Source organism: Dasypus novemcinctus, chromosome 13, assembly GCF_030445035.2.
Source record: "Dasypus novemcinctus isolate mDasNov1 chromosome 13, mDasNov1.1.hap2, whole genome shotgun sequence".
NCBI lineage: Eukaryota > Metazoa > Chordata > Mammalia > Cingulata > Dasypodidae > Dasypus > Dasypus novemcinctus.
The window spans coordinates 59,782,356-59,807,508 of NC_080685.1; the positions used below are offsets into that span (position 1 = coordinate 59,782,356).

At 41.7% G+C, this 25,153-nt stretch overlaps 1 protein-coding gene and 1 long non-coding RNA gene across 3 annotated transcripts; one reads left to right on the forward strand and one right to left on the reverse strand.

The window, feature by feature from the left end:
• Positions 1-2,823: 2,823 nt before the first annotated feature.
• On the reverse strand, positions 2,824-19,607 carry NPHS2 (NPHS2 stomatin family member, podocin). 2 transcript variants are annotated; one of them, XM_004461882.2, is made up of 8 exons: positions 19,314-19,607; positions 16,786-16,889; positions 13,414-13,486; positions 11,190-11,272; positions 9,908-10,111; positions 5,677-5,732; positions 4,890-4,968; positions 2,824-3,719 (listed from the first exon to the last, which is right to left on the reverse strand). In XM_004461882.2, the coding sequence occupies exons 1-8, from the start codon at positions 19,585-19,587 to the stop codon at positions 3,441-3,443; spliced, it is 1,152 nt and encodes a 383-aa protein (XP_004461939.1). In that variant the 5' UTR covers positions 19,588-19,607; the 3' UTR covers positions 2,824-3,440. The 2 variants fall into 2 exon arrangements, with proteins under 2 accessions (XP_004461939.1, XP_004461940.1); XM_004461883.4 differs by lacking the exon at positions 19,314-19,607 and adding an exon at positions 18,966-19,113.
• On the forward strand, positions 3,347-5,950 carry LOC131273055 (uncharacterized). The gene is made up of 2 exons (XR_009180163.1): positions 3,347-3,571; positions 5,713-5,950. It is a non-coding gene; the product is annotated as an uncharacterized lncRNA (long non-coding RNA).
• Positions 19,608-25,153: the final 5,546 nt, after the last annotated feature.

A 25,153-nucleotide genomic window follows, 5' to 3' on the forward strand; every position in this document is an offset into this window, starting at 1 on the left:
CCCTACCCCTCTCCCACACTTTTCCCATTTAACATTTTTCATTGGTGTGATACATTTGTTATAATTGGTGAACACATATTGAAGCATTACTAGTAACCATGGTCTATAGTTTATGGTTTACCCTTTGTACCACACAATTTTATAGGTTTTGACAATGTATAATGGCCTGTATCTGTCATTACAATGTCATGCAGAAACAGTTCCAATATTCCCAAAATGTCCAGTGTTACACCTATTCTCTTCTCTCCCTCCACTCAGAACCTCTGGTGACCATTGCCTTTATATCAATGTTACAAGATATTCCATTACTAGAATAATATGTCTACATCATTTCATAGTTACCTTCTCCCCTTAAGTTTGTTCATCCCTAAATCTTGAGAAGTTTGGGATGGTGATGCCCACTCTGTTTCTGATTAACAGGGGGCCTATGGCGGCGGAATTGGCCCAGTGGTTAGGGTGTCTGTCTACCACATGGGAGGTCTGCAGTTCAAACCCCGGGCCTCCTTGACCCCGTGTGCAGCTGGCCCATGCACAGTGCTGATGCACCCAAGGAGAGCCCTGCCACGCAGGAGTGTCCCCACGTAGGGGAGCCCCACACATGGGAGTGCACCCCGTTAAGGAGAGCCACCCAGTGCGAAAGAAAGTGCAGCCTGCCTCGGAATGGTGCCACACACATGGAGAGCTAACACAACAAGATGACACAACCAAAAGAAACACAGATTCCTGTGCTGCTGACAACAGAAGCAGACAAAGAAGACACAGCAAATAGACACAGAACAGACAACTGGGGTGGAGGGGAAAGAGGAGAGAAATAAATAAATAAATCTTTAAAAAAAAGGTGGGGGGCTTAGACCCCATGGGGCAAATGGATGGTACTGTCTTGCTTGCAGTTGTAGATACTCTGTTTTTTTGGGGTGGGCATTGTCCATTATCATCCTTTTATTAGTTGTTCTGGGCAAGTATGATGAACTGGAGAGTAGGTGTTGGTTGCAAGTCTGATGAGATTCAGGTCTCTGGGACACATTTAATGGATAAAGTGCTAATTATAGGTTCAAATAAAAGCGTAAGAGCCATGTGTGGGAAAATTATAGATGAGTCTAACTCCAACACATTGGGGGGATAGGTTATCATATATTCCAAGGTATGGTCCACTGACAGGGTGCTGAATTCCTGGGATTGTCTGCCGTGCCTATAGTGTCTCTAGAGTTTTCAGGAGCCCCCCTACTTGAGGCACTGTTTATTGTTGCAGTCAGTGAGATCCTCCTTAGAAATGCATAAGCATAACCTCTGGAATGACCTCCCAACTCATTTTGAAATCTCTTAGCCCAAAAACTCATTTGTATTTAATATTTCCCCCTTTTGGTCACGGTCTTTTTCCAAATGCATCACTAGATGGCACGTGGTAATAATCCTTCAGTGCCAGAGACACTCATCCCTGGGAGTCAGGTCCCACACTGGGGGGAAGGTAGTGAGTTTATATACTGTTTGGCTTAGAGAGAGGCCACATTTGAGCAACATGGGGGCTTTCAGGAGGTGACTCTTAGGCAATATATAATATTAGGCTAAGTTTCAATTTCACAAGAATGAAGTTCTTAAGTACAAACATCAATATGAAGGACCTGGCATATTGGTCTGTCCTCCTCCACTAGGCACTGCCCATATACTCTAGGGATTCTTGCCACTTTATTAGAAAATGTAGTAGGACTCCCCATTCAATTTCTTCCAGTTCTTGTGTGGGTTTCCACCCACCAAGACAGCACACTATGTATCAGTGCCCTCTTGTTCATTGGAAGTGACTAATTCCAACCCCAGAACCAGTTCAGAAACCTCATCCTTTAGGTTTTGTTTCTCAAGAACCAATCTCAGTACCAAAATATCTTTAGTATTAATCAGGATTCTCCAGAGAAACAAAACTAACAGGGGAACTCTAGCAAGGAGGAGCATACTTACTAGAAACATCCAAACATGGCCCCTAAGGATGTGCAATGCAGATGCATTGACTACCAGAATGGCCTGTTTGGCCTCCTAGCTAGGAGAGTCCAAATTGCACATCTCCAGCTCTACCCTGATACTACTGGTAAGCCAGGGTAGCTCTTGAAGCTCTGAGGATCTTCAGAGCTTCCAGAGGGCCTTAGATCTTCCCTCAGATGATTCTGAGTCCAACAACCTCCAGTACACCAGCCCTTAAGGCAACTGTCTGCAAGATAAGCACAGGTATAGACACACCAGAGCAATATCACATCTCTGTCCATCCCCAAAAGTTCTGAGACACCATTGTCATAGACCTTGTCATAGACTTGTCCCACCCCATGGCCATGTCAAGCTTAATTGTGGGGGACTCCAACACCAAACTGGAATATCTTAACCCTTTCATCAGCATATTGCTACTCTATTAAATTTCCAGATAAAAACTGCTCCCCAAGCACATATACCAGTTGTAGGTAGTACTGTCCAATTTGTCCTCCACCCATCATTTGAAGATCAGAAACCAGTTGGAATGTAGCTCCTGGGTCTTAGAAGATTTCTGTCTCGGGCACCTCCCAGACAGCACTATCAGCTCACTAGCTAGTCTCTGAAAAATTTGCCTTTGACTATTCATCCCATTCTTTTACTCCATGTTAGTTTCCTAGCACTGCTCACTAGCTAGTCTCGGACTCAACCACTTGAACTATATCCACTTCTCTCAATAAAATTTTTGAGGGGAAAAATTCAAACCACAATAAACCCAGAGCACTGTTTCATAGCAACTTATTCCCATTAAATCCTTACCATCAAAGCCTCCCACACCAACAGCTGGTTAATACAAAAGACATCATAGGCCACTCAAGAGGATCAGGAAGGTGTCCCCTGATATATCAATGAGCACTTTAATGTTGATCAGTGACAGGCACTGGAGGAGATCAACCAACAGGAAAGACCATGGAAACTCCCCAGAATGCAAATTTTACCTGTGACAGAAAGGACAGTGCTACAAGGAACTATTATAGGTCATAAAAGCCATTATTACTTTGGCTTTCCAATTCTAGTGATTCTGGTTCTGGTTTTTTGTTATGCCTGATGCTGCAAGACCCTTCTTCAGAAGCAAAATTTTTTTAGAAGTAAAAATTTATTGGTTTAGCCATAAGCATGTTTGTAAGCAACATATATCTATAAAATATGTAGTCTCAAAATTCTTTCCAAAGTAGAGTGGTGGCTAAAACTCTTTGCCATAATTATTCTGCTTAGGTGATCCACCTAGCTTGTTATGCCATATCAATTTTCAGTCATTGCATCATCCCACTATCGTCTAGCATGTGTATCATTGTGACATCATACATTCCAAGGGCATTCCTTGTGGCAACCAAAGAAAGGCAGTAAGTGAGGACAGAATGCCTCACCCAGTGGTGCAGCTTTTATATATCTGACTCTGTTACAGTCACATTAGCTTTTGGTCTCCTCTCCTATAACATAGGAGAGTCTTTCTTTTTAGGGTTTAGTGGCTCAACAGGTTTGGAAGGATTTGGGTAGGGGATGCTTCCTTGAGTTCTATTGCTGGGAGAAGACAGGAAATTTAGCAGATCAAATGGCAAAGGTAAGACCACAGTGGAAGGTTTGTCTGTGGATAAGGACTGGAGAGTGTGGAGGTATCGAAGCTGAACTGCAGCTGGGGTGCCAGACAGAATCTCAGCAGCCATCCTCAGGGACTCTGAGGCAGCCTTCTCTCCTTCTGCAGCGATCATCTAGAGAACAGATGTGAAGAAAAGCAAAATGATTTTTGTCTTTCATCCCTTTAAGCTTATAATCCCTATTCAGTATGAGTCAACAAACAAGTATTGAGCATCTATTCTGTGGCTGCGTTTAAGCATGACTGTAAAAAAAGAAAACACCCAGTCTTCCTTCTCTAGGATCTTAAACTAGGATTACAGTAGATTAATTGCAATTTAAGTCAGAATTTGTTAAGTTCCATGACAAGTATAAACAAAGTGTTATAGGAGTTATATCTAATAGGCCTTGAAAGATTAGTATGATTTTGCCATACAGAGAAAAATGTGATCAGCGTTTCAGACAAAATCATGGGATCATGAAAGGAAGGCTCTCAACTTGGGCAAAATTCATGGGTAAGCATTTCAGATGTTTGGGCTCTCCACCTAAATGCCACCTTAATATGGGCAAAGGGGATTAGGTTCAGAGATTTAGAAGCAACACTGCCCAGAGGTCCATCTTCCTTTTCTTCCTCCTCCCCCACCACCCCAAAGTTAGTGACCCTTCCTATGTGGTTAGTTTATTTCTTTACCTACTCTGTTCCTTGAGAGAAATCTGCCTCCCCTTCATTCATTTCTTCTTCCCAACACCTGACCCCAACCCATACTTCAATCCTCTGAAGTTGCTGGCAGCCACGTCTTTGCTCTTCACTGGCCTGGTTGTGTGGAGGCTATAAGCAGCACAGGCATATTTTGGCTCTGGCCTTGAGGGGATTGGGCACCCATCACGGTTGTCCCTCTAGAACTTGCTCAGAGCTAGGGATATAGCTCTAGGTGTCATTTACTTAGAGGTGACAAGTAACTAAAATTACCCCAGGAAAAATACCAGCATGAGAGAAGATGAAGCCTTCACAATGAGATGCCTTTAAGGAGAAAAAGTGAAACAGGCAAGTCTCAAAAAGGAGGAGGAGGTGGTTGCTGTTATCAATAGCTTCAGAGAGGGTATAACATGAAAAGAGATCTTACATTGTCAATTAGGAAGCATTAACAAGCTTTAAGAGACAGTATTTGTAGAGTAGTGGGGGCACAAGCCATATTCCTGCCAGTGGGCTGGGTGAATGAGTGGTAAGAACATAAAGTGGAAATGTTCTCCGTGAGCAGACCTCCTTGACTCTTGGTGGGAGGACGGAGTGCTCAGAGCTGGCTCACCCGCACTTTGGCCTGTCTTTGAGCCTCTGCTTCCACAGCCAGTGAGTGCTGGAGCCCGGCTGGCAACCTCACATCCTTACTGCAAAAGAAAGAACATGGCCTTGTCAGTGTGCAGAGAGACTTTAGTAGCCAGGACCTTCATACAGAATTGCAAACCTCTCTACTGTTATTTCAAAATGAGTAGAAAATTCTCATTTAATAGAGTGTGCCAGCCCTAGACCTTTCAGGTAGAAGGCAAGCAGTGATAAGCATCTCAAGAGTAGATACCTCAAATGCAGGGTTATTATTATTATTACTGAAGCTAACTAGAGCTATGGTTTTGTCCACCAAATTTTTGTGGGTGGTTTTTTTGTGATTTTAATCTAAACCACAATAAATTTAAACAATGAAAAACAGCCTTGAAGAGCCATACTTGTCAATAAAAAGGAAAAGGGGACTTCATCTAATTTATAAAAGAGAATTGCCTTTGAAGGGGTAAAAACTGATCAAATAAGAACATGTATTGCTCAAAAGATAACAAATCATATTTATACCCTGATGATAATAGTGAAAAATGCAGAGGAAAAAAAGTGAAAATAATTTAATCTAAATGTTAACTGTGATTGTGTTATTGTTGTAGAAGAGAGAGGTTCAATTATGGCTATGAAATATTAGGTAATTTTTCTCTTTTTCTAAATTTATGCAATAGCACTCATTCAAAGAGCATAATTTTCAAATAAAAATTTTAAACCGAAGCCAAAAGAATTCCCTTTATCACATTTTTCTTCCTGGCTAATTTCCTACCCACATTTCTGTTCTCTCCACTTTGATTCCCCAAATGCAGGTAACAGAATCCAAGGCGACCTGCAGAAGGAAGAATTCAGACATGAGTGAGGGCTCCGGGAGGGAGCAGAGTGCCCCCTCGCACGCGGGACCATCGCCCTGCTTTAAAAAAACACATTTTTGTTGGAAGAACATTACCTCCCTCTTTTGTTTTGTGTTGGTTTTCTACCTGACTGTGCCTTCAAAAGAGCTGGTACTCAATAACCATTTGTGGAATTAAAAATGGTGTATTAGTTCAATCTGTATTATAATGCATTTATTAGAGAACCAGAGTTTCTAGTCTCCTCCCAAGGGCAGTGGGAGGCCATTTCATTTATAGGATTCTTTCACTTCCTTGCTTCCTGGAGGCATCAGGATCCCCCTGCTTCCCAGTCCTCCTCACTGCCACCAGCCCCCTACGCCATCACCACCCCTGTGATTGAATTTGGAAACGAGAGTAAAGAAAATGAACTGTGGGTCCTGGAAAGAAGAGGCCGGGGCAAGGAGCTCCGCAAGTGAGTCCACACTCGTCCTTTTAAACTTGTTTTCTGATGATTTCTTAATGGCCAGATAAATAGTAAGCTTAGTGCGTTGAGACCCCTGAGAGGGGACTTACTAATTTGTGGAGTTGGTGAAAGGAAGGATTGTTGATAAAGATGCTACAGAGGAGGATCTTAAAGAATAAGATTTTGGCTGTGGAGAAAAGGGAGTATTCCACAGAGAGGAAACAGCATAGAGAGGTATCTAAGCCTAAGAGTGCTGAATTCTGGGGAAACCCTAAGACTCGAGTACAAAACATGCTGTGGAGAGAGAGTGGCAAGAGGGGAGGCTAGACCAATTGCATCATTTATTCAACCATGCAAAAAAAAAATTATTATGCATCCATTCAGAGTGACAAGTCCTGTGCCAGGAGCTGAAGACAAAGAGGAAAAAACATATGACCCCTGCCATTATGGAGGTCATAATCTGGGAAGATAAATTATAAATTATCATTCAATATAACAAGGGCAAACTTGAGTGCCACGTTTAGGAGTCTGGACTTTATCCTTTATTCTTTAGTGGGGAGGGAAAAGCAAGGAGGAGAAGCTGGAGGAGGCAGTGAAGGAGCACTCTTGAGAGACAGTCCAGAGTGGCTTTTAAAAAAAACTTTTTTCAAAATACTTTCAAACTTACAGGTCAGTTACAAAAATAATACAAACCCCAATAATACAGAGAACTCCAACATATCCTACAACTTCTCTACCCTCAGATACCCAGATCCACCATTTTTAACATTTTATCACATTTGCTTATTCTATCCATCCATTTTTCTATTTATTACTAAAAATTTCCACTTTTTATTTATCACCCAACAATCCATTTTCTTAGTACTTGAGTGCAGTTTGCATACATAATGTTCCTTGTACACTTATCACTGCCATCTACATTACCTAACTTACATTCAGTTATCAAATTCAAAAAATTTAACATTGACATAAGGCTTATAGCTTACATTTCCATCTTTTTAAAACATTATTTATTTATTTCCCCCCTTCCCCTCCTCCTGCCCTGCTGTTTTTGCTGTCTGTGTTGTGTTGTCTTCTCATTTCCTCTCCTCTAGGATTCACCGGGATTCAATCCTGAAGATCACTGATGTAGAGAGAGGTTCCCTGTCAATTGCACCACCTCAGTTCCTGGTCTCCCCTGCACTTCACCTTGACTCTCCCCTTGTCTCTCTTTTGATGCATCATCATCTTGCTGCGTGACTCACTTGCACAGGCACTGACTTGCCACACGGGCACTCATGCAAGCACTTGTGCGGGCACTGGCTTGCCACACAAGTATGCTTTCTCTTCTTTTTCACCAGGAGGCCCTAGGGATCAAACCCAGGACCTCCCATATAGTAAACAGAAGCTCTATCACTTGAGCCATATCTACCTCCCTATATTTCCATTTTTACACATGTCCCAATAATGTCCCTTTGAGCCTTTTCTTCTCTTGCTAGATCCCACGCAGTATCATGTATCGCATTTAACTCTCATTGTCTCTTTAGTTGCTCATTCTTTTTTTTTAAACTGTGGGAACATAAATCTCAACCACTCCCAAGCCTACCATTCAATGGGATTAATCACATTTAAATTATTGTGGTACCCTCATCACCTTCCGTTATTTCTGAGATGGTGAATCCCTCAGGCCACCACCAGGCAGATCAAGACGTACATACATGCGCCCAGTATGCACACAAGGATTACTCTCCTCCCTCCAGAATTGGGACCAGGATTCTGCACAGGGACCACAGCCTGGCTCTGTGCTGAGTTGGTGAGGAGTGGGGGAAGGGTCAGTCAGGGCTCTAGAAGATCCTACCACTTTTAGGTAGCCTTTTCCTTGATTTGGTGCTTGCCCTGTTACTACAGTCTTTAACTGTTTTCTGGAGCTTTGAGAAAGATGTTTCTGCCAGGTTTTGCTCATTATTCAAAGTTTCTGTGGGGGTGGGGGGAAGGAACCCTGAAGCATCTTACTCCACCATCTTGATCTGGACCCCCAGAGTGGCTTTTAACTTCCAGAGCAGCAACTCTTCTGTGTCCACCTTGTTTTGATGTTTTCTCTGTTTCAATTTCTTTTTTTCTGATTTCTTTCTTTTTCTCTTGGATTCTAATCCCAGCTTTTCAGTACCAAATTGGGCAAGTCAGAAACACTTGGATACTCCATTTTCTTAGGTTAGTGACCTCTCAGGCCCCATCAGGCACAATCATTCTCAATGTTTTTGTTTTCAATAAGAGCCTGTCTTAGGTCGCCAGGCTGCTTTGATAAATACCATACAATGGGTTGATTTAAACAATGGGAACTCATTGGCTCATGGGTTTGAGGCTAGAAGTCCAAAATCATGATACTGGCATGGCTTACTTTCTCCCCAAAACAGGGTTCTGGTGCTGATTGCTGGCAATCTTTGGGTTTCTTGGCTTGTCTCTGCCTGCCGTCACATGATGGCTGCTCCTTTTTCACTTCTGGGCTTCCAGGTTCTCTTTATAAGGCCTCTAGTAATCTGAATTAAGGTTTACTCTGCTTCCGTTGACCACATCTTAACTACAAATAACATCTCCAAAAGGCCCTATTTATTTACAATGAGTTCACACACATGGGACCTAGATTAAAATTAAGAATGTGTTTGTTGCAATACATAATTCAATCTACCACAGTGCCTTGCTATTTGAGGTCCTCCTTTCAGCTAACCATGACTCATAACTTCCTCACCCAACTCTGACCTTGGGTCCCAATAGTTTCAATGATAGGCTTCTTCCTTGGTCAGCTCCATTCTTGGTAGGCTCCATCCTTGGTAGTAATTGCCACTTGATGGGCCAGCTGCCTGAATCCCACCTCATTCTCACCTCTCTTCTTATAGATTTGTCAACTTGTCTTGGTAAGAGGGAAAGAACTACCTTGACAATGAGTACAGTCCTAACCTTGCTATTTTCTTAGGCTAGATGAAGCTGTTGGCAAAACAGTTCTTGGTCTTCTCCCCCTCCTCTCCTTCCAAATCAATTAAACTCTAGATAATTGTTTGGGAAATTAATCAAGTAAGGGTCTGTGACATCTTACCTCCATCTACAAGTATTATTTGAACTTTTTCATTATTTAACTTTGCACACACTATGTTTGATCCCCCAACTAGCATGTAAACTCCCAGGCCCATGTCTTATCTTTGTATAACCACCAACCCCTCCCGTCCACCTCCACCTTCCCCATCCTGCTGGTAGCCACTCCCAACACTTTGTGATATGTGGGTACTTCACAATGAAGCTAAAGTCACTGGGGTAAGACTGAGAACAAACACTGTGGTGATGGGTGACTAACCAGAGCCAGACCGGTGACTATGGTAACCATCCAGGAATGGTTTGACACCTATTAGCAGATGGGCAGTTGTAAAATGTTTAGAGATATTGCAAATTACTAACAACATGTATGTTATGTACTAGTCATTCATGTGAGAGTGCTTGTCTCTCCCTTCCTCCTCTGTGGAGCTGACCACTCTCCTTCATCTGTATCCCCATGTTCTCTGTTCCAATTCTATCAGAACTCCTTTAACACTCCTATTTGCTTACAAGTCTACCTCCCCTTACTTAACTATAAGCTTCTTAAGTAATGGAACCTTAACAGTGAATGCCTGGCACGTGGACAAACAGCCAGTGAACAGATGAATAAAGATATATTTTGGGATATTCGATTTTAAGTTTATCTACCTTCACATCTTGGGCAATGCTCTTCCTCTCTAGAAGAATTTCAGTGAGGCATCGATGTGCCAAGAGACGCTTCATAGTGGTTTCCACAAGATATTGGACAGCTTTGGACACATGAGTAAGACTGCTTAGGAGAAGAGTGGCATTTTCCATTCGGTAGTAGCAGATGGCATCTATTTCCATTATAAACATGTCTTTAGTCACAACCTAGGTAGAAAAAAGTTTGGATGATAGGCCTGATTCTTGGGTTCCTTTCCCATGTGGGGATTGAAGAGTTAAATGTAGTCAAAGGGAATTTTCTCAGGGGAAAATTATACCAAGAAAAAAGAACAGTTGCCTTACCCTTTATTCAAAATAGACATGTTTTTGAAAATTATGACGTTTTTATTAAATAAACTGAAGAATTCACAATGAAAAGGAATTTGTAAAAAAAATAACAAAAATTTTCTTGTATGCAACTGATCTATACCAGGTCTTTTAAAACTGATTCCAAAAACAATTTTTTAAAAATCTGAAAGAGAAGCACATCCTGGGGAACAAACAACCTTAGGCGATACTCACTGGAAGGTATACTAGAGGGCTATTGGGTGATACCCACCAAAAGCCCTAAAAAGGTGTGTGCTCTCAACATTCTCTTTTAGGAATTCATCACAAGGAAATATTTTAAAGATTTGAAAAGATTTCGATACAAGTACATTATTCAAGGTATTGCTTCTTATAATTAAAAATTTGAAACACTAACATCAACAATAGGGTTGAGTAAATTAAGGTACATCTATATGATTAAAATGCTATGTGGCCATTTAAAGTGAAAGGATAGATGCATAGCTAATATATGAAAAGATAATAGACCATTAAATTAAAACCATGTTACAAAGTAGTATTTATGGTATGACAAATATACCCATTTGTAAATATAACAACATAGATAGAGAAATCTGAAAGGATACACTCCAAAATATGAACAGCTATATCTGGATAGTAGGATTAGGAATAAATTTTATTTCTTCATGTTTCATTTTATTTTCTAAAATAAGCCCATTAAAAAAAATAGTTTCTACTTACATTTCTATTTACCCAAAAGAAAGAATAAGAAAGAGTCTCAAACTAAAAGTGGGAGACAACTTAGGAAAGGTTTGTATATCCAAATAACTAATAGAAAAATCTGAATATTATCTATTCTTTTCTATTTTTGCACATAAATAGTCCTTTTGACCCAGGCCAGAGTTGGTAGCAGGACCCATGGAAAACACAGAAAGAAAGCAAGTTCCTCAATTTATCTTACCTCATGAAAGGGTATCTCCAAGGTTTGGAGCCGAAGGTCCACCTTGTGGTAGGTGTCCAGGCAGGGCAGAAAGAAGAAAAGGCCTAGGGATGGGGCCAGGCAGCAACAGGTGAATGGCTATCATAGACTTTCTTGCCATTTGGGGTTCACTTTTTCAGGGTCAGGTTGCACACTGCCTTGTTACTCTTAGTCTTCAGCACACACATCCTTGGGCAATCCCCCCTCTCTCCCCAGTCGTGTGCTTGTAGCTAGGGTTCCCAGATAATTTGTTGTTCAGTCTGGACACTTTCAAGGGTGAAAAGAGAGTAGCATTACAATTTACCCCAGGACCACAGGTATAAACAGGGATTAGTCCCAGCAAATGAGGTGTGTGGTCACCTTAGTCACAGTGCTAAGCCCTCCAGATGTCAAGTTATATGTCTCCATCACTACACTGAGCTCCCTAAGTAGAATGCTTTATGTACTATTGTTAAACCCGGTGCCTGACTTAGTGCCTTTTAGATGCTCTGTAAAATTGTGGGGTTGTTTTTTTCTTTATTAGAGAAGTTATGGGTTTACAGAACAATCATGCATAAAATCTAGGATTCCCATGTACCACCCTATTAACAACTTGCATTGGTGTGAAACATTGGTTACAACTGATGATAGCACATTTTAAAAACTGTACTATTAACTATAGTCCATGGTTTAACTTAGGGCTCATTGTGTAGGGTATTCATGGATTTTTTTAAAAATTTATTGTTACTATATATACAATTAAAATTTTCCTTTTAAATTACATTCAGATATATATCTCAGTGCTGTAATTACATTCACAATGTTGTATTACCATTACCACCATCCATTACTAAAACATTTCCATCATTCCAAATAGGAACCCTACACATTTTAAGCCTTACCTTCCCATTCCCTACCTCCAACCTGGTAACCTGTATTCTAGCTTCTGATTCTATGAGTTTTCTTATTCTAATTATTTCATATCAGTAAGACCATACAATATTTGTCCTTTTGTGTCTGGCTTATTTTAGTCAACATAGAGTCTTCACAGTTTATCCATGATGTCACCCATAACAGGATTTCATTCTTTTTTACTGTAAAATTGTTTTTGGATCCATGAGTATACCCAGGTGACAAGCTTTACAGTTATCTACATCCATATGGTATTTCTTAAAATGTGAGCCCAGAGGTAATCAGGCTGTTCCTATGATACCAGCCTTCTTGTTGACTAATTAGTCCTCACCCACCAAACAAAATGTAAAGTGTCAGTGTGCAAATAAATGTAGATTAATTTATTGAGATTTTTCTGGGATGCTATTGAACTCTGTTGGTTCCTGCAAGGAGCAAAAACTCTGTGGAATGAGCAGCATCTCACAGCACCCAGGCTCTCTCTGAGGAGCAGCCCAGCTACCAGCTCTTCTCGGTTCCAATCGAGAAGGTTGCTGAAAACCAGGGTTGGAGCTAGACAATACCCTGGAACTACAGTGTCTGGTTCTCTTTTGTGTGGCCCCTACTATTTATTCTGATTCATTAAACTCTGATTTCTGACTCCTTGCCTGGTCTCTATTCTCTAGCTGTGTCTATAGTCGTGGTTTGGAACTCAGACCCTTTGCACACTTGAACTTGGCTCATTTTCATGCCTTCCTGCCTGGCTTGGATCTCTGAACCCCAACTACTAGACTTTTCAGATGAACCATACCCCTATCTGTGGCCCCACTTTCTGCTCAGACCTCTAGACACTAACTCCACCAGATGTCAAGGTCCTAGAGATCAAGGATCATGTCACACTCATCCTTCCATCTTCACATCTCGGGTAGCTGCTACCCAGGAAATGTTCAAACCATGCTTCTTAAATTCAGCTAACTGAATGCCACTTTGTTTCTTATAAGCTGAACTTGGCCTATAGTTTGGTCTGGCTCTGTGGATTCTGAACAAGCTCAGCTTTGCTCTGAGAATTTACAGGCCTGACCATATACACTTTCTACTCAAACCAGTCCTTGGCCACAGGTTCTACGTCTACCTGCCACTCCAGCCAGCCTGACTCTGATGTTTGGGCCCCCTGACCCACCCTTTCTCTAAGCCATCTGTGACCTGGTAGTAATGATAATCTGTGATACCAGCAACAGATTTGAACTCACAGATTTCGTGAATCAAGTTACTTTATGTAGTCTGAGGCCCATATTACCAAAAATGGCAAGCCTATGAGAAGGAAAAGGATGATCCTTACCAGGGCCTTTGGCTCTTCCAGGAAGCAGATGTCCCAGTCGGAATATAATTACTCTCTCATACTCCTGTACAACCTAAAGAGAAATGTAAGTCTTTAAAAATCACTACAAGAAAGAAACACAAAGTCTGCAGAAGTTCTTGCCATGAGAGTCATCCTAGGTATCAGAAATCTTTGGTTTTGAAAACCAAGAAAAAAATTTCTTTTAAGATTTAAAGTTCTAAAAACCATACAGTAAATGTAGAATTTCAGAAACCAGTGAAGAAGTATATTGGCCATACTAATTTTTGCACCCATGAGAATTTTTTTTTTTTGAGGTACTGGGACCAAGGGTTGAACCTGGGAGCTCAGATGAGGGAGGCCGGAGCTCAACCACTGAGCCACATCAGCTCTTCTGAGTTGGCTCCCTTGTCTCTTTGCTCATTGATGCTCATTGTTTCCGCCTGTTGCCTGCTCATTGTTTTTGCTCATCATTTGTTTTTCCTTAGGAGGCATGGGAAGCCAAATCTGGGACCTCCCATGTGAGAGGCAGGCACTCAAATGCTTACGCCACATCTGTTCCATGGACAGAATTTTGACTAAAGGCTCATGATTATCTAAAAAGTAATTTTCCCACTATATCCAACCTTTTCCAATGAAAGTAATCTTATCACATCATGTTTAATCTTCTGTTTATTTTGTTGTGACTTGTGCACTGTTCGTAAATATATTGCTTATTAGCTATTTAATAAAAAGGAGAACATTATCACTTGTGATATTTTGTTTAAAACTGTAATTTCTTCTGAGACTGCTTGAAAATGGTTCAGTTGGAACCATTTTTTGCAAGAATGGTGATAAACAAAAGGATATGAGGTCACTAGCAAAACTGCCTGCTCTTATCAAGAACATGAGAAGGCAACCTACTTAATGGGAAAAAATATTTGGAAACCACATATCCAATTGGGTTTACTATTAGAATATACAGGAAATCTTATAACAATAAAAAGACAAACAACCCAATTTAAAAATGGGTGAAAGACTTGAATAGACAGTTCTCCAAAGAGGAAATATGAATGCCTAAAAAACACATGAAAAGATGCTCAACATCACTAGCTATTAGGGAAACACAAATCAAAACCACAATGAGATATCACTTCACACCTACTAGAATGACCACTATTAAAAAATCAGAAAATGACAAGTGTTGGCAAGGATGTAAAGAAATAAGAACACTCATTCATGGCTGGTGACAACATTAAGTGGTGCAACCACTGTGGAAGACAGTTTGGCAATTCCTCAGAAAGCTTAGAACTATCATGTGACCTGGCAATCCCTCTACTAGGTACATACCCCAAAGAATTTAAAGCAAGAACTTGAACAGATACTTGTACAATGGTGTTTGTAGCAACATTAGTCACAATTGCCATAGGATGGAAGCAACCCAAGTGTCCATCAACTGATGAATGGATAAACAAAATGCGATAGAGGCTACAGTGGAACATTACTCAGCCATAGAAAAGATTGCAGTTCTGATACATGCAACAACATGGACGAAATTTGAAGACTTCATTTTGAGTGAAATAAGCCAGACACAAAAGGACATATATTGTATGACTTCACTTATATGGAATACGTAAAATAAACAAATTCAAAGAGGCAGAAAGTAGATTACAGGTTACCAGGGTCAGGGGAAGAAGGGTGGTGGACTTTCTGCATCATGCAGGCAGTTTCTGTTTAGAGTGATGAAAAAGTTTATAGCAATAGATGGTCGTGATGTAAGTGCTACATTGAGAATGTAATCAATGTCATTAAATTGTATACATGAAAATGTTTAAAAGGGGAATCTTTTGTTTTATACGTTACCACAATTTTTTAAGATTTGTCTATAATAGGAAAAAGATAATAACAAGTGCTGGTGAAGATGTGGATAAATTGGAACCCTCATACATTACTGGTGGGAATGTAAAATGGCGTAGTCACTTTGGATAAAAGACTAGTCGGTCCCAAAAGGTTAAAAATAGAGTTACCATATGATCCAACAATTCTACTCCTAGCAATATAATCAAGAGAAATGGAAACATATGTCCACACAAAAACTTGTACAGGAATGTTCATAGCAGAATTATTAATATTAACCAAAAAGTAGAAAGGACCCAAATAAATGTCCATCAACTGATTAGTGAATAAACAATATGTAGTATACCCATGCAATGGAGGAATATTATGCAAGCGTAAAAAGGAATGAAGTACTGATTCATGGTCCAACATGGGTAACCCTTGAAAACATCATGCTAACTGAAAGAAGCCAGTCACAAAAGGACACATATTGCATGATTCCATTTATATGAAATGTTCAGAACAGGCAATGCCTCAGAAACAGAAGGTAGATTACTAGTTGCCTAGGACTTAGGGGAAGAGGAGAAAAGGAAAGGGGCTTGACTGCTAATGGATGTGGGGTTTCTTTCTGAGGTGATAAAAATGTTCTATAATTGTAGAGATGGTTGCACAGTTCACTGAATTGGTTTTTAAATAAGTGAATTGTATGGTATGTGGATTATCTTTCAATAAAGCTGAAAGAAGAAAAAGAAGAGCTTGCCTTGAGGAGTGCAGTCAGCAATAGCCCCAGATCTATCCAAGAAACATTCTTCCAGCCAAGGATGCATTCTTCCTTGACAGCTCCAGCCAAAAACTGAGAATAGCAAGAGTTCTAGGAACTGGTCATTTCTGCCCAATACGGGACTCCTCCCAGAGGCAAACTTTGCTCTGGAGTTCCTTTGGGCTGACCAAGACTTTACTGGGCCGCACTGAATTTTTTTCTATCCAACCCATCCTTCCATTTTTCATCTCACAGGTGACATATCAGCAACATTGTCTGAAAGCTTTCCCTCACTACTCTTGCTCTCTTTCCCCTTAATCTTTCACAAGCAACATGCTCCAAAAGATCACTTGTTCTAATTTCATCTTGGAATGTGCTTCCTGAATTGACACAAATCTTCATTCACTTTAGTGACAGGCACATGTAAGCACCTGTGGACCAAAGATAATTGGCATTCATGGGCTGTAGAAGCTTCCTGGAAATGTCAGGAGTGGACATCGTGATCTAGTCTGGGCATCTTTGTGTTACAAGGTGCAGATGACACAGGGCAAGCACTAGAGTAGATGTGAAAGCAAAGTGACACGCAAGCACCTTGACATCATGGGGACATCAAGGAAGGCTACAGAGACAGGTGCAGTTGAGCAAGGTCTCAAAGAAGGAACAGCCCTCCCAGAAGGTCATTGGGGTTGGTCATTCCTTGCAGAACAGACAGCACATTCAAACACAAAGGGAAGAGTGGGCATGGTGTGGTCAGTGAGAGGCACCAGGAAATTACTTATTGGGTCCTCATAGAATCTCACCTTTATGCAGAACCAGATAGAAAAAGGGAAGGTCACGATGATGAAGAGCAGGGATGTGAGGACAAGAAGCCACTCACAGGCTCCTAAACCAGAGGACTTGGCACCTTAAAAAAATAAAAGAATAATTATATTGGAACCTCACAATATTCATGGACTAGCACTTGTTGATTCAGGCCTTGGTACAGGGGTCAGAGCAGTTTGGAGACTTTGGTGGAACTATTAGAGCAAGCAGGATAACAGAGCAATCAGAGGTCCAAGGGCCCATTGAATTGTCTGTGTGATCCAATGGAAGGTAGAGCAGTAGTAGTCACTGGAACAAACACAGAATCTGGGGGACAAGGGCTGGGTTCTAGTTCTGGCTCCACCATTTACTGTCCATGTGACCTTAAGCAAGGTGTGCAGCCTCTTCAGACCTCAGTTTCCTCATCTCTACAAGAGGGATGATAATCCTTATCTCCAAGGACTGGTGTAAGAATGAAACATTTGCATAAAAAGCTCTGTACTGTGTTTTACATACTTTACAGGTTTTGTTATTTGGAGTGATTGCAACCAGATGCAACCAAAGACTCATCTCCCCTGAAATAACTTCCCCCATCCATTCCCTGCCCCAATGTCTGAAATTCCTCCATTAGAGCATCTTCTTTGGATTAAGATGTTGATCTCCAGAAAGTCTTTGAAAATCACCTACCTGGGATAAAATCAGCCCATTGGTATCCGTAAATAAGTGATAAGGAACTGAGGTACAGAACATCCAGGTTGTCTGAGGAATACTAGAAACTGTAGATGTGAAAGTCAACCTCCAGAACACATATTTTGGGGCTCTTGCCTTTCTTATTGTATGTCCCCAGGGCCTAGACTAGCACTTGCTACATAGAAGGGGCTCAATAAATATTTGCTAAATGGAGGAAGGAGAGAATGGATAGTGAAAATGATTTAGATATAACTGTTGTGGAAATCTCAAGAATTTTTATTTCCAGGTAGTAAAGAAATGGTCAAAGAGATACTGTTTGTCAGCTTTCAAATTTTTTAGTGGACTAAAAGGTGACTAAAGATTAGGAAATGGTCAAAAGCCTCTTTTTAAGGGATTTGGGAAAATCCTCTTTAAGAGGATCACTAATTGGTAGTCCTTAAAATTGAATTCCCAAGCTTGGAAAATAACTGTAAAGGTCACCACCAAGTTAACGTGCAGATCACTTGAAGAAGGTAATGGCACAGGTAAAGTGTTCTAAAATCATCATGCTCTGGTGTATTGCTCCCAAAGGGTGTTCTACGGAACACTAATCCCACAAGGTATTCTACAAAGGAAGAGTTCCCTGGGCCAAGTGGGTTTAAGAGGTACTGTGCCAAGCACTTTTGGAGTTCCTGAATGTACATCAGCATATTGAAGCTATGAGAGTCCCTGCAGTAATGAACCATTCTTAGCTATGTTTAGCCCATTTCTCAAACATTTGACCAGGCAATGTTTGCTCCATGGAGCAACCATCAGTATTCTGCGGAATTTATTTCTCATGGAAAGTACTTTGGGAAATGCTGCCCTAGTAATATCCTGCTAGTTTTTGTAATATTTATTCTTAAAGGGCAAATGACCAACAGTTTGATTGCCATGTTTAATTAGTTTACAAATATATTTCATTTGCCAGTGGGAGCCATGGCAGACAAAATGACATTTTGTAAGTGAAGAGACAAAAACTTCAAAATTCCTTCATACAATAGCTAAGAATATGAACAGAAAACTAATTTCTATACCCAAACCTAACTTGGATCCTTATCACAAAATAACACTCTCTTGGAATGTTACTTGTACATCCAACTTGTTTGGCTTCAGTGACTAGTGAAACCTTAAATGTTAAAGCAGGAAGAGCCTTTAGATAAAGACAATCCTTGAGTCCCCAATATTTTGGTAAGGTGAAGCTCCTTTTCATTTCTCCCAAGTCTTAAGTAGCCTGGTTAGGTGAATGTGGTGACAAGCGAGAGGAGAGGAGGAAATGTTGCTGCATCTTGCTCCCCTTTTCCATGAGAGCTGCTGAAACCTCAAGGGTTCAGGAAAGAGCAGCCTGATGCTAGGACTTCACTACTTGGGGATTCCTGCTCTAGTCAATTTATAGCAGGAGGCATTGAGGTCCACAAAGGAAGCTACTTGCCCACGGTCACAGCTAGTTAGCAGCAAGCTGGGAGAGTACCAGAAAATAGAGGCAGCACCAGGCAAGGGGACCGGCAGGGCTTTTCAGTCATACAGTCTTGCTCTGGAGTTCTGGCTTCTCCACTTCTCAGGTGTCGTTCTTGGGCAAGTTACTTAATTTCCCAGAGCTGAAATCAACGGTATTTAGTAGATGTTATTTGTGTTTCACTCGAGGAACTCTGGTCCCCACCACGGGGTGCTGGGAGGATCGCTAACTCACGCCTTCGCTTCCTGGGACCCCGAGAGTCCAGCACTGTGCCCTGGCCTCGGTGGGCACCTTACCTGGCATCCGCTAGATACCCCTGGACAGGGGACTCTCCTTCCCCGGCCCGCCACCTGCCCACCGTACCTTCCTCCGGCCGCTCACTCTCCAGCAGCGCCATCACCTCGGTGCCCTCCTCGCCCGAGCCCCGGACCTCATCCACGTCCACCACGGTGGCGGCCGGCGCTCGGGGCTCCCCCGGGCTCCGCGCGCGTCCGGAGCCCGGCCTCTCGGGCCCAGCCTCCCGGCGCCCGCGGCCTCCGCTGCCCTTGCCGGCCTTCCCGCCCTTGCTCTCTTTGTGCGGGGACCTGCCGCCTCGCCCGCGGGCCTCTCTGGAGGAGCTCCGCGCCCTCCTCTCCATTTCCAGGGCGGCGGGGCGGCGGCGGCAGCGGGCGCGGGCGCCGGGGCGCGGTCCTCGAGGAGCGGCCGCCGGCGTGTGGCGCGGCGGGGGGCCCTAGTCACCGGCCCGCGGGGGCGGGCGAGGGGGTGGCTTCCCCGGGAATGTGCTGAGCGACGGGCTCTGCCCACCTTGAAACGGAACAGCTGTTTCTCAGATAACGTGTGGCCAGGGGCCGGGTGACCCCCAAGACCGGGGGCGCCGCGAGAACTAACCTGCCAGTCTTTAGGTGCGTTTCTGCCGATGAAGATGCGAGCTGTACGGAAGATTCCTTTACCTGAAATGCCGAGCGGACCCGCAAATCCCTGAAGGTGTGAAGGCGCTTTACTTTATGATTTGTAAAGGTCGTATGAAATAGGCCTGAGAGCTTCAGAGGCTACAAACAGTTATCAAATTAGGGCGACTTTAAGGGAACATCGGAAACCTCTCCCCAAACCGTCCTTTTCTTCTCAGCAGCGCTCCCAAGGGTGCCTTGCCGCTTACCTTAATGCACTAACTGGTAAAGCTGTGGGAGGGCTCCTCCTGGGAGGATTTACACTTTAAAAAGGGGAGAAGAAAAACTCTTTCGGGATTCTTCCCCTACTCTCCCCTGTCTCATTATTAGATTTCTTTATTATTATTATTATTATTATTGACTAATGCTTAGGTCTGTTCAAGAAGTCATGCTTTTTGAAGAATCATGGAAAAGTGATGTGGTTTAACTTCTCTTTTTAGGAAAGACACACTTTTGTCCCTGGCTAGGCCCTATTCCTATGCTTCCTTGATGAAGACTGAAGACAGGAGTTTTGCTTTTTGAGGTTCACTGATAACACTGAATCTAGCAAGTAAGGGAGCTGCCTTACCACCTTCTGAGGGATTTGGAACATTGAATAGACTTACCTCTCTTTCACTCCCTGTTAATTTGTTTTTCACTGAATGGGAAGTTGGCTTAAATAAGGCTTCAAGCTCAAGATTTAGGATTCTACTCAAATACCTCAGTTCACATGCCTGTAGAACTGCTCACTTTTTTTTAAAAAATTTCACTATTTATTGAGTTCACACTGCGAAAGGTTTTTTCTCTCTCAAAAAGCTTATTAAAGAATGAGGATGTGAGGTAACTCAAATGGGCTTGGAAAAACCATTCTACTATTGTATTCCATATATTCCAAGTCTAGGAAAGACTTACCGTGATTTTATAAATTAAAAGTTTCACCAACAATTTCTCATTGCCCAAAAATAAGCCAAAAACAAAACCACCCCGCCACTTGGTTAGCCAGTGTGATAGCCCAGTTGAGCTGTGCTGGATATTTGATGTGTGATGCAGGAGCCCAACTCCTGATTCAACCTGAGAAGCTTATTTTTTCCAACTTAATAATAGTTGCCATTTATTGAATGCTTGTGTGCTGGGCATTTTACATACAGTATTGTTTTGCTAGCCAGATGGGTTTTATCAGCATCTATTTTATAGATAAGAGAACTGAGCCACAGAGAGTTTAAATAAATCAGCCCCAAATTACTGCAGTACCTCACAAGGTTCTGACTTAGGTTCCTCTGACTCCAGAGCTCACCCTCTTTCCTCCAGGCTACACTGCTTTGTAAACCCTCCCAGTCTTTGGACTGAGTCTTTGGAGACTCCTGAATCTCTTCTGAGAATTACAAGCTAAATAAAACACCTAGAGCAGGGGTTTTTAACCAGGGGCCCATGGACACCTTAGGGGTCTATGCAAAGATTTCAGGGGATCAGTGACTTGAATTGAAAAAGTCAACTTATTATCTTTATTTTCTCTGACTTCTAATTGAAATCTAGCATTTCCTTCACTTCATTGTATGCATACACAATGTCTACAATAAATAAATTATAGTAATATTCATTTCACCTGACTGGCAAGGGGGTCTGTGGAACAAAAAAGGTTAAGAACCCCTGACCTAGGGATTTCCTCTTGGCAGAACTGTCCTAGGCCTCTCTGAAGAGTGGCCAGCCATCCCTATCAGCCTATTTACTGTTATCTCCTCCAAAGGAGGAGGAGACTGCCCTCCTCATCAGCTGAAATTCAGATTCTGGCCCATCTTTTTAAAGAGCAGCCTTTTATCTCTTATGTTATCTTGCTAGAATTCTGCCAAATTAATATTTTCTATTAAACATTGCTAGTTTATCATCCCATAGAGATTTTCCAGTTAGGAAAAGCATGAAACAGTAGCACATGTTGATTTGCACCCCTCAGTATTTGACTCTGTTACAAATTAATTCAAGTAAGATCCCTGGCTATAGATTCAAGAAATGGCAGGATATCTGGCCATATGACATTCCCAAAATTGTGCTCTATCTCCTAATAAATTAGAGAGATTTCCTGTCAAAGAAAAAGGAATGAGGAAAGGCCTTACTGGGTGTCAGAGTTCATGCTGGGTTCTGTCCTCAATATCCTTTGCTGTGGGACCTCCGGCAAGTTATGAAATAATTACTTCATTTTCTATATCCATCTATAACAGCAATAGAAGCACCTACTTAAAACACAAGTTCATTGGGACTATGAATGGCAATGGCAATAACTGGAAAAGTCCATCACATTCAGTCAACCCAGCAGCTCTGAAAGGCGGAGCGGTTGGAATGTAAGTTACCATTAAGAATCTCCAGCTGTCTGATCTCATTCTACTCTTGTTCGACATGAAGAAATTATAATGATACTCCTGTTTTCTTTTAGATTCCTTTTTAATTGAAATGTTAGCCATCCCTTTGTTGAAAATATTACATGTACACATTTTTTAATCTCTTAATACTTTACTCCTTGTTTGGACTTCTTAAAGGAGTGACATCTGTGGGAATAAATGACTAGAAATAGGGGAGGACCAATTAAGGTTGCTGACTTCTGAGTTTGTATTTCAAAGACAAAAGGTCATGAAAGATGCCAGGGCTTTCTAAATTATCATAATCATTTCCATTTAGTGTTTTTTAATAGAGTTTATTTTTTAGAGAAGTTATAGGTTTACAAAAAAATTACACAGAAAGTAGAGTTCCCATATATCTCCTCCCTCACAAGTTTTTCCTATTATCAACATTTTGCAGTAGTGTGCTTTGTTACAATTGATGAACCAACATTATTAAAATTCTATTTTTAACTAAGTCCATAGTTTACTTTAGGGTTTACTTCTTGTGCTGTATGGTTCTATGGGTTTTTTAATTATTTTATTGTGGTAACATATATATAGCATAAAATTTCCCATTTTAACCACTTTCAAATATACAATTCAGTGTTATTAATTACATTCACCCAAGTGCAATGGCAAAGACCAAAAAAGAAGGATGGTCCAATAATGAGCCCTTGATACTAATGACTATGCTTGTGAGACTGTGTGCCTGAAATAAGAACAAGGCCTAGAGATGCAGGGTGCCTAAGAGTTACCTCCTGAGAGCCTCCATGTTGCTCAAATGTGGCCAGTCTCGAAGCCAAACTCAGCATGTAAATGCATTGCCTTCCCCCCAGAGTGGAACATGACTCCCAGGTATGAGCCTCCCTGGCCACCGAGGGATTCCTACCAAGTACCAGCTGATGATGTAACTAGAAAATGACCTTGAATAAAAGGGCCAACTCAGACCAGCAGAATATCTCAGCCTACATATAATATCAGGAGTTAAAAATGCTTCTTGACATGAATAAAAGGGGAAAATGGAAAGGACAAATGAGTTTATATGGTTATGAGTCTCCAAAAAAGAGCTGGGAGGTTATCAGAGGGGTGGGCCTTATGCACACCTGAGCAGAGTCTCAGAGACAGATAAAGTAGATACAACCCCAGGTATTGGTTCTTCTGAGGGCTACAGAGACCCACACATTCTAGGGTCATGGCAGATGGAGTTCAGTGCCATGTCAGTTGGCCCTACTTTGGAGTTTGTGTTTCTGTGTGATGGAGCTGGACTCAGATGTGATCTTTGTTTACAAGCCTCTCCTGTTACTTTTACCAGACCTGTGATTGCTGCTGGAGTTTAGTGTACACCCAGGGGACCTGAATCTCTGCACTGACCATGTGATAGCCAGGCCCTGAGCCTCAACAGACTAGCAACTCCTATACTCTGGTTTATTGGACTTACCCCACTCAGCTAACATGGAGGCAAAGAAGGTCAACCACTACACCAGAGAGCCAAGAGTGCCTACAACTGAAAGCAGGAGAATTGCATCCATCATCCATGTGGAATCTAAGCCTCCTCTTGATATAGCTGTGGACCATTCCAGAGTCCACAGGATGGAGGAATAGAGTATGGATTAGAGTGGACTTACTGATACACTATTCATGAACTATTGTGATTAGTAATCAAAGAAAATGAGGCATTGGTGTGGAGAAAGTGGCCATGGTAGCTACTGACGGTAGGGAGTGGGAAGAAGAGATGTGATGTGGGGGCATTTTCAGGACTTAGAGCTATCCTGGGTGGTACTGCAGGGACAGTTACCAGACATTTTATGTCCTCCCATGGCCCACTGGGTGGACTGGGGGAAAGTGTAAATTATAATGTGGACCATTGACCATTTGAGGCAGCAGTGCTCAGGGATGTATTCACCAAGTGCAATGAATGTCCCATGATGATGGAGGAGGTTGTTGTTATGGGAGGAGTGGGGTGAGGAGGCTGGGGGTATATGGGGACCTCATATTTTTTTAATGTAACATTAAAAAAAAATAAAGACCAAAAAAATTACATTCACAATGTTGTGCCACCATCACCATACTCTGTTACACAAACTTTTTTCTATCACTCCATTTAGTGTTTTGAAAGTTTCAACTTCCTGTGGATAAATGGAGTGGATATTGATTTATATGAATTATTTAATGAAAAAGCTGGAATGTGTTGGCATCAGATAAAATCATATATCTTATCATTTTAGAGCTGGAAGAAACTACAGGGATTTATTTAACTTGGCTTTCTCAATTTATAGATGGCAGAGACACCAACTTGGAGGGCACAGCAGTAGTCTAAGTCACGGATGCTGAGGAACACAGGATCCAAGGCCTTGGCAGAGGAGATGGCTTGGATTCAGGAATCTTTCTGAGGTAGAGGATCAATAGAATTTGGGATTATGGAGTGGAAAGCGAGGGCAAGGGAATAGAGGACTTGAAAAAAGGTGAAGATTTTGACCTTCGTAGGCTGAGCAGTCAGATGTAACTGCAGGACTCTGTGGCACTTCCACTTCCTCTGACTGTACTGACTCCAAGCATCTTTGCTTGGAGATGTAGGTGTCGGCTTTATGCACAGTAGTGGTATTATAATTATTTGACTTTTCTCTTATTAATTCATTCCACAGATATTTAGCGAGCATCTACTATGTGTTTAGAGCTGCTCACCCCTGAGGATGTAAAAGTAAGGCATGGTACACACCCTTGAACTTACAGGCTAACAGGGAGAGATGGATATGTAAATAAGACAGATAATTGTCATAAAATGTTACACATGTTGTAGCAGTTTGATATTATTGATGAATTCCAAAAAGAAATATTGGGTTATGTTTGTAAATTGGTCTTTTCCTCTGGGCATATCAGATTCATAGGTTTACTTGATTAAGTAATTATG

Coding starts and splice junctions, on each gene's coding strand:
- NPHS2 (XM_004461882.2), bottom strand. CDS start 19,587: ATGGAGAGGAGGGCGCGGAGCTCCTCCAGAGAGGCCCGCGGGCGAGGC. Junction 16,890..19,313: donor GAGTGAGCGGCCGGAGGAAG/GTACGGTGGGCA, acceptor TATTTTTTTAAG/GTGCCAAGTCCTCTGGTTTA. Junction 4,969..5,676: donor AAAGTGGAGAGAACAGAAAT/GTGGGTAGGAAA, acceptor TTTCTTTTGCAG/TAAGGATGTGAGGTTGCCAG.